The sequence below is a fragment of the Euleptes europaea genome, chromosome 18 (assembly GCF_029931775.1).
Source record: "Euleptes europaea isolate rEulEur1 chromosome 18, rEulEur1.hap1, whole genome shotgun sequence".
NCBI lineage: Eukaryota > Metazoa > Chordata > Lepidosauria > Squamata > Sphaerodactylidae > Euleptes > Euleptes europaea.
The window spans coordinates 37,295,865-37,310,338 of record NC_079329.1 but is presented as its reverse complement, the minus strand read 5'-3'; the positions used below and the strand labels follow the sequence as shown (position 1 = coordinate 37,310,338).

The following is a 14,474-nucleotide window of genomic DNA, read 5'->3' as shown; positions in this document are numbered from 1 at the left end:
AATGTGGAGAGCCTTCACGCGAATTTTATAAGACAAATATTGGGAATCCCAAAATGTGTTTCATATTTAACTATATCTTTGGAAATAAGCCACAATTTAATAGAAACGAGAGCCTGGATAGACTTTGAAATACTGGATTAAAATCCATTATAGAGCTAATTCGAAAGACCTAATGTTTTATCTACTGAGGGACTCCTATAGGGGCAGCTGGTTCTCTGCAATTTTAACCAAACTTAAATCAGATCGGAATTAATTTAGATGAATTATCAATGCTAGATGAAAAAGCCTTCTATTTAATTAAACAGCGACTCCTTGACCATGAATATAAAAAAATGTACCCACTCACTCCGCCAATATGTCCTGCACTTAAAATGGGTCTGCTAACATCGCCTGGGAAGATGCAGCAATACTTCCGCATACTCGAAGAGCCCCTTCAACGGAGGGCATTTATGTTATCTCGAGTCAATTCCTTTCCATCTAAGGTTCTATATGGAAGATTCACCAAAATTCCCTTTAACAAGAGACTATGTCCGTGCGGAATGGGCCAGCCAGATTCCCTACAACACATTATCTTAGATTGCCGTCTGCATGACGAACCCTGCAAAAAATTTATACTACCTTTAATTAGCAAACCGATGGCCCCCTACAGAACAAACATATGCCAATTTTTGCTGAATGATTCTGCGACTGATGTTACGGCGAAGGTGCGGGAGTCTTTGGTGGAAGCTGTTAAGGTTAAGATTCAAACCTAATTTTAATTTGATATGTAACATATATGAAACATCTATTTATTTCTGACTTTGTGACCATAACTATTATGCCAATAAAGGTCTGTCTGTCAACACGAATTAGGTACAAAGTCTGCAATCTATAGATGTGCCTTCTAACTTCTCCTAAAGTTTTGTTCTTGAAATGAAGTCAAATGCTGCCTTTAGGTCTATGAAGGCAGCATACAAGGAAACTGGTCCCTTAGGAGTATTTTTCGATTAAATGCTGGAGAATCAGACAATGATCTATAGTAGACCTGCCCTCTCTGAAGCCAGCTTGCTCTTCTGCAATTATGGCCTCCTGGTCCAGCCAAATTGAGAATTTATCACAAAGATGTTTAGCATACACTAAGTAGACTAATAGGCCTGTAATTTGCAGGGTCATCTCTCCTTCCCTTCTTATAAAAGGGCACCACTATTGCCATACCCCAATCCTTGGGTATATGTCCAGTTCTATCAATGTAGGTAAAGAATACCCAGCCCCCCTTCAGCCTCCCCGGCCCCTTCCCTGGGGGCACTGCCACCTTATATGAGTGATACCCATCAAGCTCCAAGTCCTCGATGGTCCATGTTTCTTGGATTAAGATTATATCAAGGTCCTTTGAAATGAAAAGATTTTATGGGCTACGGTGAAAGCATTGGGCCCAGCCTGCGACAGAACTCCAGCTGATAGAGATCAGTTCACCTGGAGAGAAAAAATGGCTGCTTTGACAACTGGACTCTATGGCATTGAAGCCCCTCCCCTCCCCAAACCCCACCCTCCTCAGGCTCCGCCCCAAAAACCTCTCGCCGGTGGCGAAGAGGGATCTGGCAACTCCATGTCTATAGCTGCACAGAGATGTCTACTTTGTGCCTCTTTTTTATTAAACAAATATTTAATTCTTATGCATGTATTTTGGGGGAAATGTTTTTATTGAATCATTTCTAAATGTAATTTTATTATTTATGAAACGTTTATTTATTTAATATTAGGGAAACGTACTGTTAAGATTAGGTATATTTAACAGGCATGTGTTAAGTAAAAATTATGCCTCTGGATCTGCGTCAAGGGAGAGTCCATGGCAGGTTTGCATTCGTTAACTGTTGTAATCATCACATTTATACTGTGACTTTTATTGGTTTTATAATCTTAGCTTTTACTATTTTTTTTTAATTTATAGCATAACCTGCCTTGAGTCCACAAGGGAGAAAGGAGTCTAATAAATGTTTTAAATAATAAATAACTTTATCAAGCACTGTGGAGGTTCCATTTCTGAAACAATTGTTAATTTATCTATTAATAAATATTCATTTTATTGGGCACAAAGCAGTTTGCAACGACAATAATAATAAGGCATAAACTTTCTCAGTCTAATTCCCAGATAAACTATTATTATTGTTAGGTTATCGGGATATATTATTACTAATATATGCCGCTATTATTATTATTACTAATTATTATTATTATACTGACGAACCTCACATAACAACGCATTTCTGACAGGAGTTGATGGAGGGTCGCTCATGCTGCCGCCCGCCCCTTTCCTCCTCCTTTAGCCAATCACCTTTCGAACACTGGGGTCCTCGCACCAATCAGGATTCTCTCTCACCTTCCTCCCTTTTTTATTGAGCGGGAAAAGGGGCGGATTTATTCCAACCGCCTTTTGCTCATTCTTATCTCCGGGTGAACACAACAATTCCTCGTCTTTCCCATTGGTTACAGTGTATCCAATGGTAAGGAAGAGCTCAGCCAATAAGGTAGGGAGCCAAAAAGCAAGGCGAGGATGAGCGTAGGTTGCAAGAGCGGCCGAATAACTCAAGCGCGTGAGGAATCGCGGGCTAAAAAAAAAAACACACACAGCGGAGAACCGTTCGACAACGGTCATTGGGCGCAGAACTGGAAGGGGGAGGGAGGAAACGTTGAGAGGCGCTCCTCATTGGTTACTCTGAGATAATACGAATAGGAGAGAGGGAGGGGGAAATCCGAGGGAAGAAGAAGCAGCCCTATATTGGTTGTCTCCTCATCCGCAACAACCAATCGCCTTCCGGGGCAGGGAAAAGGGGTGTGTGGGGGGGGGGGGAAGCCCTGCGAGTCCCCGCCCCCTCGCCTGTCCATCACTCGGTCAGTCAGCCAGCCAGCCAGCGGTGGTAACGGCTGTTCTGGTTCTTCTCTCTCCTCCCGGGCTGCGCCTCAGTCCAAGCCGGTCGCGGCCCAGAATCGGGGGGAAGGGACCGCCCGGCCATGGCGGCGGCCCCGCGCTGCTTCCCCCTGGCGCCTGGTCTCCCATGAGGAGACGGAGTGAGAGGCGCCCTTTAAGCCTGTGTAGGGGAGGGGATGGAGGTGAGGGGGTGGGCGAGCAGGAGCTGAGGCGGCGGGCAGGGAGGGAGGGGGCGAGGCGCTGGAAGACGTTGGGCGAAGGGAGAGGCGTTGAGGGGGGCTGCGGGGATTAAAGGAAGGGGGGCTTGTTTATTGAGGGCACTTCTCTTTCCGCCCCCCCCTTTTACGAATCTCAGAGCAGCAGCTTTGGTGGCTGTCCTGCCCTCCGCTCAATCCTCACAGCAACCCCGTGAGGTAGGTTAAGAACGACTCCTCAGTTTTGTGGCCACAACAGCCCTGTGAGGCAGGTCAGGCTGAGAGAGAAGGACTCTTCCAGTTTATCCTCACAATAAACCTGGGAGGCAGGTCAGGCTGAGAGAGAAGGACTCTTCCCGTTTATCCTCACAATAAACCTGTGAGGCAGGTCAAGCTGAGAGAAACTCCTCTCTTTTATCCTCACAACAGCCCTGGGGGATGGGTTAGGCGGAGAGAAAATTACTGCCTCGAGGTCGTCCAGGATGTTTTCACAGCCAGAGGGGATTTGAACCTGAGTCCAGTCCAATAGGTTAACTGCCGCACCACACAAGCTCTCCGCACTGGAGCATAAGAAAGAGCTGAGGAGCCATGTTTTGTAGTGGTTAGAGCACTACACCTAGGAATGGAGACATGGGTTCAAAGTTTCTCTCTGCTATGAAGCTCCCTTGGGGCAGTTGCGCTCTCAGCCAGTTTGCCTCACAGGGTGGTTGGGAAGATCAGTGGAATGAGGGGATAAACATGTAAGCCACCTAGAGCCTCTTGGAGGAAAAAATGGGGGGTGTAGAAGTAAAATGAAATGGGAAGGATATAGAAAAGGAGGGGAGAGGAAATAGAAGTTACTAGGATGGAAAAGATTGAGGAAGCGAAGAGATGTAAAAGAATTAAGACAGGAGAGAGTGAAAACTGAATGTGTGTGGTGAAGTCGGTACATCACAGGAAAACCACTGGCTGTATAGACCCAGCTACTTGCGTAGCTGGCTCTTCATTTTTTCTCCTCGGCTGCTTTTCAGTGGACAAGCATTTTGTTCTTTTGTTAGAAGTTTGGATGTGAGAGGCCAGATTTTTTGTTCTGGGTACTACAAAAAATGGTTTAACAAAAATATGTTTGAAAACACCTTTAATATGTAGTTTGAATAAAATAAGCATATTTTAAAAGGGTATTTGCTGTGTCAACTGCCATTTCCAGCTCCTATAAATCACCCATCTCTTAGACTTCTACAACCTAGCACAGAGTTGGCCAAATTCTCAAAGGCATGGAGACTAACACTTTCCATACTTCATGACATGACTAGAGTTGTCTTCCTTCAAACGAGAGAAAAATTTGAGGGGCTGTAAAGGTTTTTATTGATATAGTGATTCCCAGCATAGTGAGGAGTGCAAGAAATCTGAAGGGCTAAACATTTGGTAATAATGTAAAACAAGCAATTTAGATGAGGGTGTAATTATTTATCTTTTTCTACATTCATTTTTTTTCTCAGCCTAAGATAGCTTTCAGAGGTACCAGTCGCTATTGGACTAGTGCAGAGCCCAGTGGAAGACTGACAGATGTGTTCAATAACGTTATCATGACAGGTTGCAGCTCCTTCTATGATTGCTACAAGTTGCAGGTTCAGTCAGTTATTATATTTATTTATGTGTATATTTTTAAACAGAGGCACTTCAGAAATACACAACAGAGTAAGCATAATGAAGCCTTGTGCAGCAGTAATATGGTTTTGTTTAATAATAAACACTGCAATAAAAGTGCATTAGAGCTTGTTCTCATGTAATTTCTATACTGTGAGTGATCCTGTCTTTACCCTATTGTATTTTCTTTGCTTCCCTTGCACCTGTGTTATATAATGATGTTTCAGGAGGCAGCTGCAAGCATTCAGGCTCTTGTCATACCCAGAAGAGTGAGAACGGAAAGGGGCTAAATAAAAGTCTCTCCCATCGCTCTTCTATATACCTCATATTTTGTTCCCAAACTCTACTCCTCCATTTCTCAGAGAGCCACGCAGGAATTCGGGAGAATATCCTAAACATGATTTTTGTGAACAAAAAAGTAGCCTCTGGAATAAGCAGGCTTGAATAAGCCTATTCCAGAGTATAGATAAAATGACTTTAATTGCTTAATGATTTTAGAGTAGCATACAGGCATTTTGGGTTATGTCTCATCCAGGTACTGGCCAGGCTAAGAGTATTTAACTTAAAATATGACAGTATAGGCCATTTGTGACTAGGGTAGTAACAAATATATTCAGTGATTTTTAAAATTATTCTTAAGTAAGATACTGTACTAGTTAAAGTGTTTCAGAAAGCTATAGCAGTTGTTGCATTAGTGCCTTGTCATGCTCTTGGATATGATGAGCTAATGCAGGATGTGAAGGTGCAGAGCCATGTATGTTGAACTCTATGCACTACTTCACTGAAAAGTACATAGTCTCATACTCCTTTCCAGCTCTTTGGTGTTGATGCATCTTCTTTTAAAAGTTATATATTTGCCTTTAAAAATTGAAGTACTCAGTAATCTTTCACTTGCTCTTATCTAGCCTTAATTTTTGATGGGTTATTTTTAAGCATGATAACTTATGAAGCAATTTAAAAGGGTGCAGGTTTGGTGAACTAATAAGTCGCATGGCTACTGTAGTATGTAAAAATATATGTATGTTCTTTCCGGTTTTATCTGGCTAAGGGCCGTAAATAAATTATCTATCTATATGTATGTTCAGATAGAGTACTAACCAGACCTTAATTACATGCAGCAAGTGCCATACATAATGAATTCTGTAACCATAGTTGCTTATAGCTATGGCTATGGAGCTATCTTCATATCCCCACTTGCCGATGAACTCTAGGTGACTTCCGGTGAATCTTGTCTCTTCAGTTAGATTTCCAGTTGTCAGTACAGTCTTTCAGGTTGATGGACTGGGCTGACATCACATTGCATGGGCAGCTGAAATTTGATCCTGGTATCCATGCTAGGAAAATATTTCAATTTCCTGTTATAAAGACAAAGTGAAAATAATTGTAAAGTTCTTTGCTCATTAAAGGTAGTTTATGATAATATATCTGAATGGATAAATATGGAAAAGGAATAAACAGTCTTCAGCAATTCCAAGTTTAAGACATACATCTTAATCCTCATCTTGATTGACGTATGTGTAAGCTGTTGATTTTATATATAAATATCACAGTGCCCTAATTTTTAATTTTTGAAAATAAACCTAAATTATTCTAATCTGAGAATCTCAGGAGCTGCAGAAGATTGCACGCAGAGCGTTAACACCCATGGAAACAGTATGCCTGGTTCACAAATCTGTATACAGGCGTTCTCATGGAGTAAGGGAAGCAGAGCTTCAGGATTTCTCTCTAGATGTGACCTGTCTCCCAAGCAGCCGCCTTTCATGTATCCAGTGTAAAAATAATTTGCCTATGTGGAATGTGTTTCCTGGATTAGGATCACACAATGCACACAATTTCTATTAGTTGCAGAAAGAGTGAATGAAAGAAACATAACTAATATTTGATACAACACACTTAATGCCTCAATGGTAAGTGAAATAGTAACAAGTACTGTAAAAGGTTTTAATTCCCCATTGTTGCACAAAAAACCCTGCTGAACTGTGCTCAGTATCAGTGTATACAAAGTGTTAGGGCTTGCTACTATTTTTAGGGTTAATGTGAGAACAAATTAGAATATTTACTGTTCACCATGCAAATTGTAAATCACAATATTAACTGTTGGTGGTGTAAAATAATATCACTGGAACAGTAGGAATAAAAAGTCTCAAAGGTTTTTAAGACAAGAATTTGATACATTTGTGAATAATCTTCTGGCCCACTGAGACTTTCCCACAGATGGAACTAGCTAATTACCAAAGTTGGAGGATCCAGCAGTATATGGCATTCATTCATTACCTTTATTAGGCATTAAGCAGTATATGTCATGGCTCATTCCTAACAATTGTGTGAACCTACCTACTTACAGTACTATGTTGTGTCAAGAGATACTGAACCTTTTGATACTTTCTAAGCCGTTGATTCTTATTCAGTGATGACATTGTATTCTAAAATAACTTGCTGCTTTTTACAATTAATGATCTCTTCTTCTATTTAAAATACAGAGTGAAGAGAATATAGATTTGCATCAGACTTACAGTACTTCGCTTCCTACAGCCTCTGAATGTTCAAACCATGCTGACTCTTCTCTTTTCTATGTCCCGTGGTCTACATATACAGATGACATTAAACAACCCCTTAGTTCTCAGATTAATGTAAAGAACAGGTACATGAATTAACCAAATAAATTGAAAAGAAAACTACACGGTAGACTGGTATTGGTTGATACATCTCTATAGGACTGAAGGAGTCAAATTAAAACAAATATATAGCTGTCGAAGGCTTTCACTGTCAGAGTTCATTGGTTCTTGTAGGTTATCCGGGCTGTGAGACCATGGTCTTGGTATTTTCTTTCCTGACATTTCGCCAGCAGCTGTGGCAGGCATCTTCAGAGGAGTAACACTGAAGGACAGTGTCTCCTTTGTGACAGTGACAGAGACACTGTCCTTCAGTGTTACTCCTCTGAAGATGCCTGCCACAGCTGCTGGCGAAACGTCAGGAAAGAAAATACCAAGACCACGGTCACACAGCACGGATAACCTACAAGAACCAAATATATAGCTATCCAAATTAAGCCAGCCACTTCGTAATATTTTTTTACTACTGTCAGAGGCCAGCCAGTTTCCTTTTATTTGTGCTTGAAGTGCAGTTCTCAGAGGCCAGCCAGTTTCCTTTTATTTGTGCTTGGAGTGCAGTTCTCAGGTCAGATTTCCTAGTAGAATTGACAGTCTGCCTTGGTAGAATGTGGCATTGTTCACTTCTTATTTGGATGGTTTTCCTAAACTATTTTACTGGCATAGAACAATTTGTTCCATTCTTACCATCTGTTGTAGCATACGCTGTTCTGGAAAGTATAGTTAGTATCTGGAGAAAGTTAATGTGTGGAATATGTTTTAGACCAGGGGAAGGTGATCTAGATGATTTTGAGATTCTTTCCAGCCCATTGAATCTATGGTTTGGTTTAGATTTAACTGCAGAGAATGAGTGTGGGTCATTTAGGGGCTTGCTCGCTCTATCCCCCTCAGCAGGGTTTCAAGGGGAATTTTGGGCCATTGCAGGCGGAGGGCAGGCAGGGAATTCTTGCTCCACAGTGGAAATCCTTGTACTTGCAGAAATGTTAGTCTGGATCCAAGCCGGTGGTTGCCATTATATCTGCACCAATCCTATGTATTCAGTCTGGTTCCGGCACTTGCTTCTCCCTTTTTTTGCTACTTGTTCAGTGAGTTCACTATTTGTTTTGCCTACCTGGTGAAGCAGAAATGTTGACAAAAATTGTTGTTGCTGTAATATCAAAAGAATTACAAGATAGAGCTCAGTGACTTCGACAGTAACAGTTTGGATAAGGTATTAAAGAAATTAATTTTAATGGAGTGACTTAAATGTATTTATTACGTTTTGAATCACTTTTAGAAGATGGCACATAGCAGTGGCAGATTGGCCATTAAGACCATTGGGGAAAGTTGTGGTGGGCTGATGGTTGGCCACCTCCCACCTCAAGTGTAACCCCTGCCCCAAGTGAGGAGTGGCCCTCATCCTGTTTGGGGTGGTACTTATAGCTGTGGCAAGCCATTGGCTCTTACAGCCGTGACAGAGCATGGCTGCCCTGGCCCTATGTGGGGCGGGCAAGCACCTACCCTGGTGGAGAGTGAGATGACTGCCCCGCCCCCATGAGAGGTGAGTGTGCGGTGACAGCCAGCCAGAAGGCTTTTACTCATTCCCCCAGTCTATTGGGGGCCAGGGCCCTTTCCAGGGCCATTTTTGCTTCCCTGTCCACTCCTGCTGCATAGAAAAGCTGCTTGTATGAGAGTTTGTTTATTTATAATACAATTATATGATTGTACTTCTTTGTTTATTTATAATACAATTATATGATCATACTTCTTCGTAAGATTATGTTTTTAATCTCTGAAAAGACTGGTGTGCTGAGGTATCTCAACCGTTCTTGGAAGTTTGGCTATAAGCCAAATCCACATGCAGTCAAACTAAACTGGAGTGGGCAAGTTAAATTATTAGACTATTTTTAGGTGTTACTTTCTGGCAGCAAGTGGAACATATACTAATCTGTGCAGATTCTTGACGGTACAGCCTCTTAGTATAAAATGTATTAGAAATAATCTTAGCAAAACTGGATTTGTCAGGCCTCATGCTAAAACAGTAATTGTATATTTGGCTGTTAGAAAGTCAAGACAATAGAATGATATGGATCTCCATTTCATTTTTATAGATGGGGATCTCACAGCTATTGCCTAAGTCTCCAAGTCCATACCCATGTTTTAAATCTTTTATGCCATTAAAGGTATTTGTACTTGTACTTGTAAATCTTTTATCTTTAACCACACTAAAGCCCTCAAACAATTCTGTGAACTAGTGACATCTCTCTAAAACATTATTGGTGCTAAACAAGTAGTAGTTCTTGGGTACATCATCACATTTTGTGTGCAAATAATACACTAGGAGAATACATTTCGATATAATAAGACAAATTCTTAGTTGGTACTTAACATACTTTATTTGTTCTTAGGATTCAAGCAGAAAGAAGTGACTATGGCAGTGAAACAGACTTATATGGACTTGTATCTAACATCTTGGAAGAACAAGATAAATCACAGCCATATTTTGCAGAGGGGTTAGTATAATATTGGACATGGGCTAATAATCTCTTTCTCTGATACGCACAGAAACTCCACACGCATCTTCCAGCAGTGGAAGCTTGCAGTGTAACTCCTGATTCCAAGACAGTTGTGGTATATATTTATTTAAAACTTTGGACCAGGGGCTTTTATGTTTGTTTTTTTGTCAAGTTCTTTAAACAGTATAATGTACATCATTCAAGACATTATGTATATCAGGTGTGTGTTAAATAAAACAAACATGCCAGCTATGGGCAGACCTCAGGTTAAAATTTTGCACCTCCTATGTGTTTACTAAACCTTGAGAATCTTAAAGGCTGCAAACCAAATTGGTTCTTTTGAAGTTTTTGTTACCGAGCTTGATATATGTCATTATTTGAAATTACAATTATAGCACATAGATCATGGGACTTTCTAAAATTAAAAACAAAGTAATTTATTGGGATATAAACCAACTAAGGAATTGTACCTCTATTTGTCTTTCATTTTTTTGTAGGGCATGTGCCTCCAGTTTAAAATCAGTATGGCCTGTGAACACTAACCGATTTACAGACCCCCCTGACCTGCTGTCAGAAACAAAGAGACCAGTAGATGGAGCTATCCCTCAACAGGCTTTTTATGGTGGAGAAAATTTATCAGTGTTGGACAAACAGTATCTGCATGCTGGTAACCTAACTTTGCAACAGAAGGTGGATGACCTTTACCATGGGCTCACTAACATCGACCTTGAAGAGCAATGGCTGTACCCTTCTCGGAGTGATCATGTCAGTAGTTATACTGAGAATGCAAAGGCTCCACAGTTTCAAGATTTTTCCTATGTGAAAGCATGTTTTACCCAGCAAACCAGTCTTTCAGAGGCAATAAAAGAATCTGGAGGAGATGCTTTTGCTTATGGAAGGGATAAGGTGGGCCCCAAGGGACAAGATACACAGGTGAACCAAAAAAGAGCTGAGATATTTTTGTCACAATTTAACAGATATGGCGAATGTGCTGATTATTGTAGATACCCAGAGTATTCCCATCCAAATAAAGCAAAGAATAATAAAAATGTAAATTATGGTGTCCAAGACAGTAAAAAATTACCAACTGGAACACCTGAGTTACCAGCCTTAGAAACAGATAATTATAGTAAATTGTTCCAGAATAAGCCAGCTGTCCAGAAGAAAATGGAAGATGTTTCTTTGGAACAGCAAAATTTTACATTTCAAAAAACTTCAGGACTCATGTCAGAAAAGCAGTTTGTGAATGAAACTTCTTTTACCACGGACCTTGGTTTAAAATCAGATTTTGCCCTAAACTCTCACACAGCTGTCCCAGGGAGTGGTGATTTTACAAATGGTGCAGAAAATTCTGACTATTTCAAATCACTGAATATTTTATCAACAAACACAGGAACTACTTCCTCAAGCACAAATATAAGGCCAGCATGGATCAACATCCAAACAAAAGTAAATTCTGTCCCTACTCGGAATCAAGGCACCTTGATAAAGTTGAATAATAATTTATCTGCAGGTTCAAAAGGTTCTAGTCGTTCTTACGATTTTTCTCAGTTACCATCGACCAATGTAAATTTAAATAATAATTTGTTGCTTCAGAAATATTGTCAAGAAACACCCACAGTATTTTCCAGTTTTGATTTTAATGATGGCAGTGCTACAGATCGAATTCAATCTGCCAGTCATACAGAAGGACTGAGTAAGGTGGGAGAAGAAAGCCTCTTTGAGTCCATTATTGACAAAAAAATTAAGCCATCAAATGGTTTTTTTGATAACTATTCACAGCAATATGGGATAATTGAAAATGTGAACAAGAACAGTTTTCAAGCTAAGCCACAAAATGGACATTATGATGCAGAGGAAGGACACAAGACTCTAGATGGACTGTCACAGAACACTTACCAAGATTTAATAGAGTCTCAGGGCCACTTCAGTAGCCACAGGCAAGGAAGTGGTGACAATAATATTGTCAATAACCGTGTGAATCGCACTCAGGCGTCATGCTTTTCAAATAATTTCATGATGGGAGACTTGAGGCAAAGTCCAAGCATCTCGCAGCTTGGCTCCAACAGGTTTCCTATAAAATCCACCCACCCATTTGGACACTCTGTCATTCCTCTGATGGATTCCTATGATTTGTTCTCCTACGATGACTTAAGCCACTTGTATCCTTATTTTAACGATATGATGTATGGAGACCACTCTTTCACAGGCTTCATGCCAACATTTGGATTCCAAAGACCAATGAAAACTAGGAGTGGACCAGCCAGTGAACTTCATATTAGGTTGGAAGAATGTTATGAACAATGGAGAGCTTTGGAAAAAGAACGTAAAAAGGTAAGAGGTGATTAGCAAGGAATTACATGGTTAATTGTTACAATACAGGTGTGTGTGTGGGGTTGGGGTGGGGTGACAAATCAAGGAGAGAACAATTTGGAGACACCCTGTAGGATTAAGGTCTCAGGTACTTCTGAGGGATAATCTCTCCCACACACTTGCTTTTAACTGACTCTCAGCTGCTGTCAATATTCTATGCCTTCAAGAGTATTTTCAGTCTGTAGGAGGCTGTATTTGGGTGTTATTTCCCTTTGATTAATTTATAAAGTCACTTTTCTGCATACCTTAGGAATCCTTCGAGAATCCTAAGGTATGCAAAAAAATCCTTCTACTTTTCCTGTGGGTAGAAATCCTCCTGCTTTGCCTGTGGGTAGCCTGGTTTGGTGTTTTCATAATTGTAACAGGGTTCAGCCACTTTATTATGGGATATAGTGGTGATGATGATAAATGTGTGAGCTGCAAAATTTCTGTCACTCTAATGTAATCAATAAATTCATAATGGAACTAGGCAGATAAGACCAGGCCTAATTTTCAGAAACGGATGCCTTTAGTGGCAGTTGGTAGGCAACCACAACAGCATTGAAGCTTTGGTTTTAAAAAAAGATACCACAAATTAGGGCATTGACAAAAACTATTTTTCTTATTTGGATTTCATTATCTGTTCTTCATGCAGCACCAAATAGTTTAGTCAAAGCTTTGTAGATAATATACCTGTTAAACTGAACTTCTGAAGAGACAAATTATTCTTGCAGTCTCCTGGCCACCTTTATAAATAAGGTTTCTGTGTATTGGACTTAATGGAACAAAACTGGACTTGTTAGATCACCTGCCAACAGCAGGGCTTTCATTTTGGTTCTCATATTCCTTTTGACTAATATGTCAATCAGAAGACACAGCCAAACAATAAATGTTGCTTGGTTTGCAAATAATAATAATGATAAAGCTATAGGTCCTCCTTTATAATATTGGGGGCTTTTAACCCCTCCATGGATCTGTTTTAGATTTCAGGGTTTTTTGCACACCTGGGGCTTTTTTCAGCTGTCTGTTCACAGCTTTAATCTCCGGATTTAAGAATCCATATATTTGGATGCTTTTAGAATTAGATACACTGATGATTACCATCATAAGCAAAAACCACCTTGCTCTTAATTATGGAGAAATCCATAATTTTGGCAATAAGATGCAGAACTAACCTACATATTTATTAAGCAAGTTTAACTGTACACTCATTAAAAATCACTTTTGTATTTCAGTTGTAACTCTTAATTTACAACGATTCTTAATTTAAAATATTGAGTCCAGGTGGAATTAAAAAAATTGGACAGCTTTCCTGAAAATGCCAGTAGAATGTTGAGGCTTATGACATTGACCATTTTCACACTGGTTATTTGGGCTCAATGCTGTTGGGAAGTGGATCTTTTTTTCCCTACTTCACATCAGTGTGGTGCACTTCTACGTCTCCTAGGGATTCCCTGGCTTTTCTCCAGTCTTTCCTAAACCTGCTTTGCTGCAAAGTTTTGGGAGTGATCACAGCAAAGACTGAATGGCTGCTGTGAGGGTGGGAAAGTTTGGATATTCTTAATCCCACCCACATGGCAGCCATTTTCCTTGGAGTCCCCTTGCCACCAGAGTAGGGGGATTTTTAAAATTGGTTATAACAATCTCTGTATCAGGTTCTCTGAATTTCCATCTTTCATTTTAAACAAAGTAAGTATGTAGCCCTTTATATTGCAGAGCTATAAGGGGAAAGGCATATCTCTGCAACAGAAGGGGATAGAGACTTACTTTTTAAAAAAATTAAAGTTGGGAATTCAGAGATCCTGATACACAAGATAATATATTGTTATTATAATGTTAGTGCTTTTTGTTTTTAAAAAGTGCTAGTACTCATCTATTAGCTTGTGCTGAGTTCCACCAATTCCCTCCTCCATCTGCAAATCACCACTCGGTTGTTCCTGGAGGGTCTACTCTCTCTTTCTCCAGCTGAGAGGGGTAGGCTGGTGCCTATATCAGGACTTGAGAGAGCCCCTAAAAGGGTTTGTTAAAAAAAAATTCCACCTGGACTCAATATTTTAAATTAAGAATAGTTTGGAAAAGGGTTGCTAAGTACTGGTGAGTACTGTCACAAAAAAGCCCTGACAATATTAAATTACCAATTTAAAAAGCAGAAAAAACCCTGGTGACATGGAGGGTGGGTGGACGGCCTCTGCCAGTGGGAAACTACAGGAAACTGCCATTTGAAACCCTGTAGCTGCTGTGCTGTATTGGAAGCCACAGCAGCAACAGGGAAGCTACACAAGCTGGTCTAAGT

The 14,474-nt window shown here is 40.3% G+C and overlaps 1 protein-coding gene across 1 annotated transcript in view; it reads left to right on the top strand.

Moving 5' to 3' along the window:
* The first annotated feature begins 4,580 nt into the window (after window positions 1-4,580).
* The window catches only part of MEIOC (meiosis specific with coiled-coil domain), a 33,596-nt gene continuing 23,702 nt past the window's right edge, over window positions 4,581-14,474 (top strand). The window contains exons 1-4 of the mRNA XM_056863495.1: window positions 4,581-4,706; window positions 7,206-7,366; window positions 9,722-9,826; window positions 10,327-12,163. Of these exons, the coding sequence (XP_056719473.1) occupies window positions 4,665-4,706; window positions 7,206-7,366; window positions 9,722-9,826; window positions 10,327-12,163 (2,145 nt within the window). The 5' untranslated portion in view covers window positions 4,581-4,664. The remainder of the gene's footprint in view (window positions 4,707-7,205; window positions 7,367-9,721; window positions 9,827-10,326; window positions 12,164-14,474) is intronic.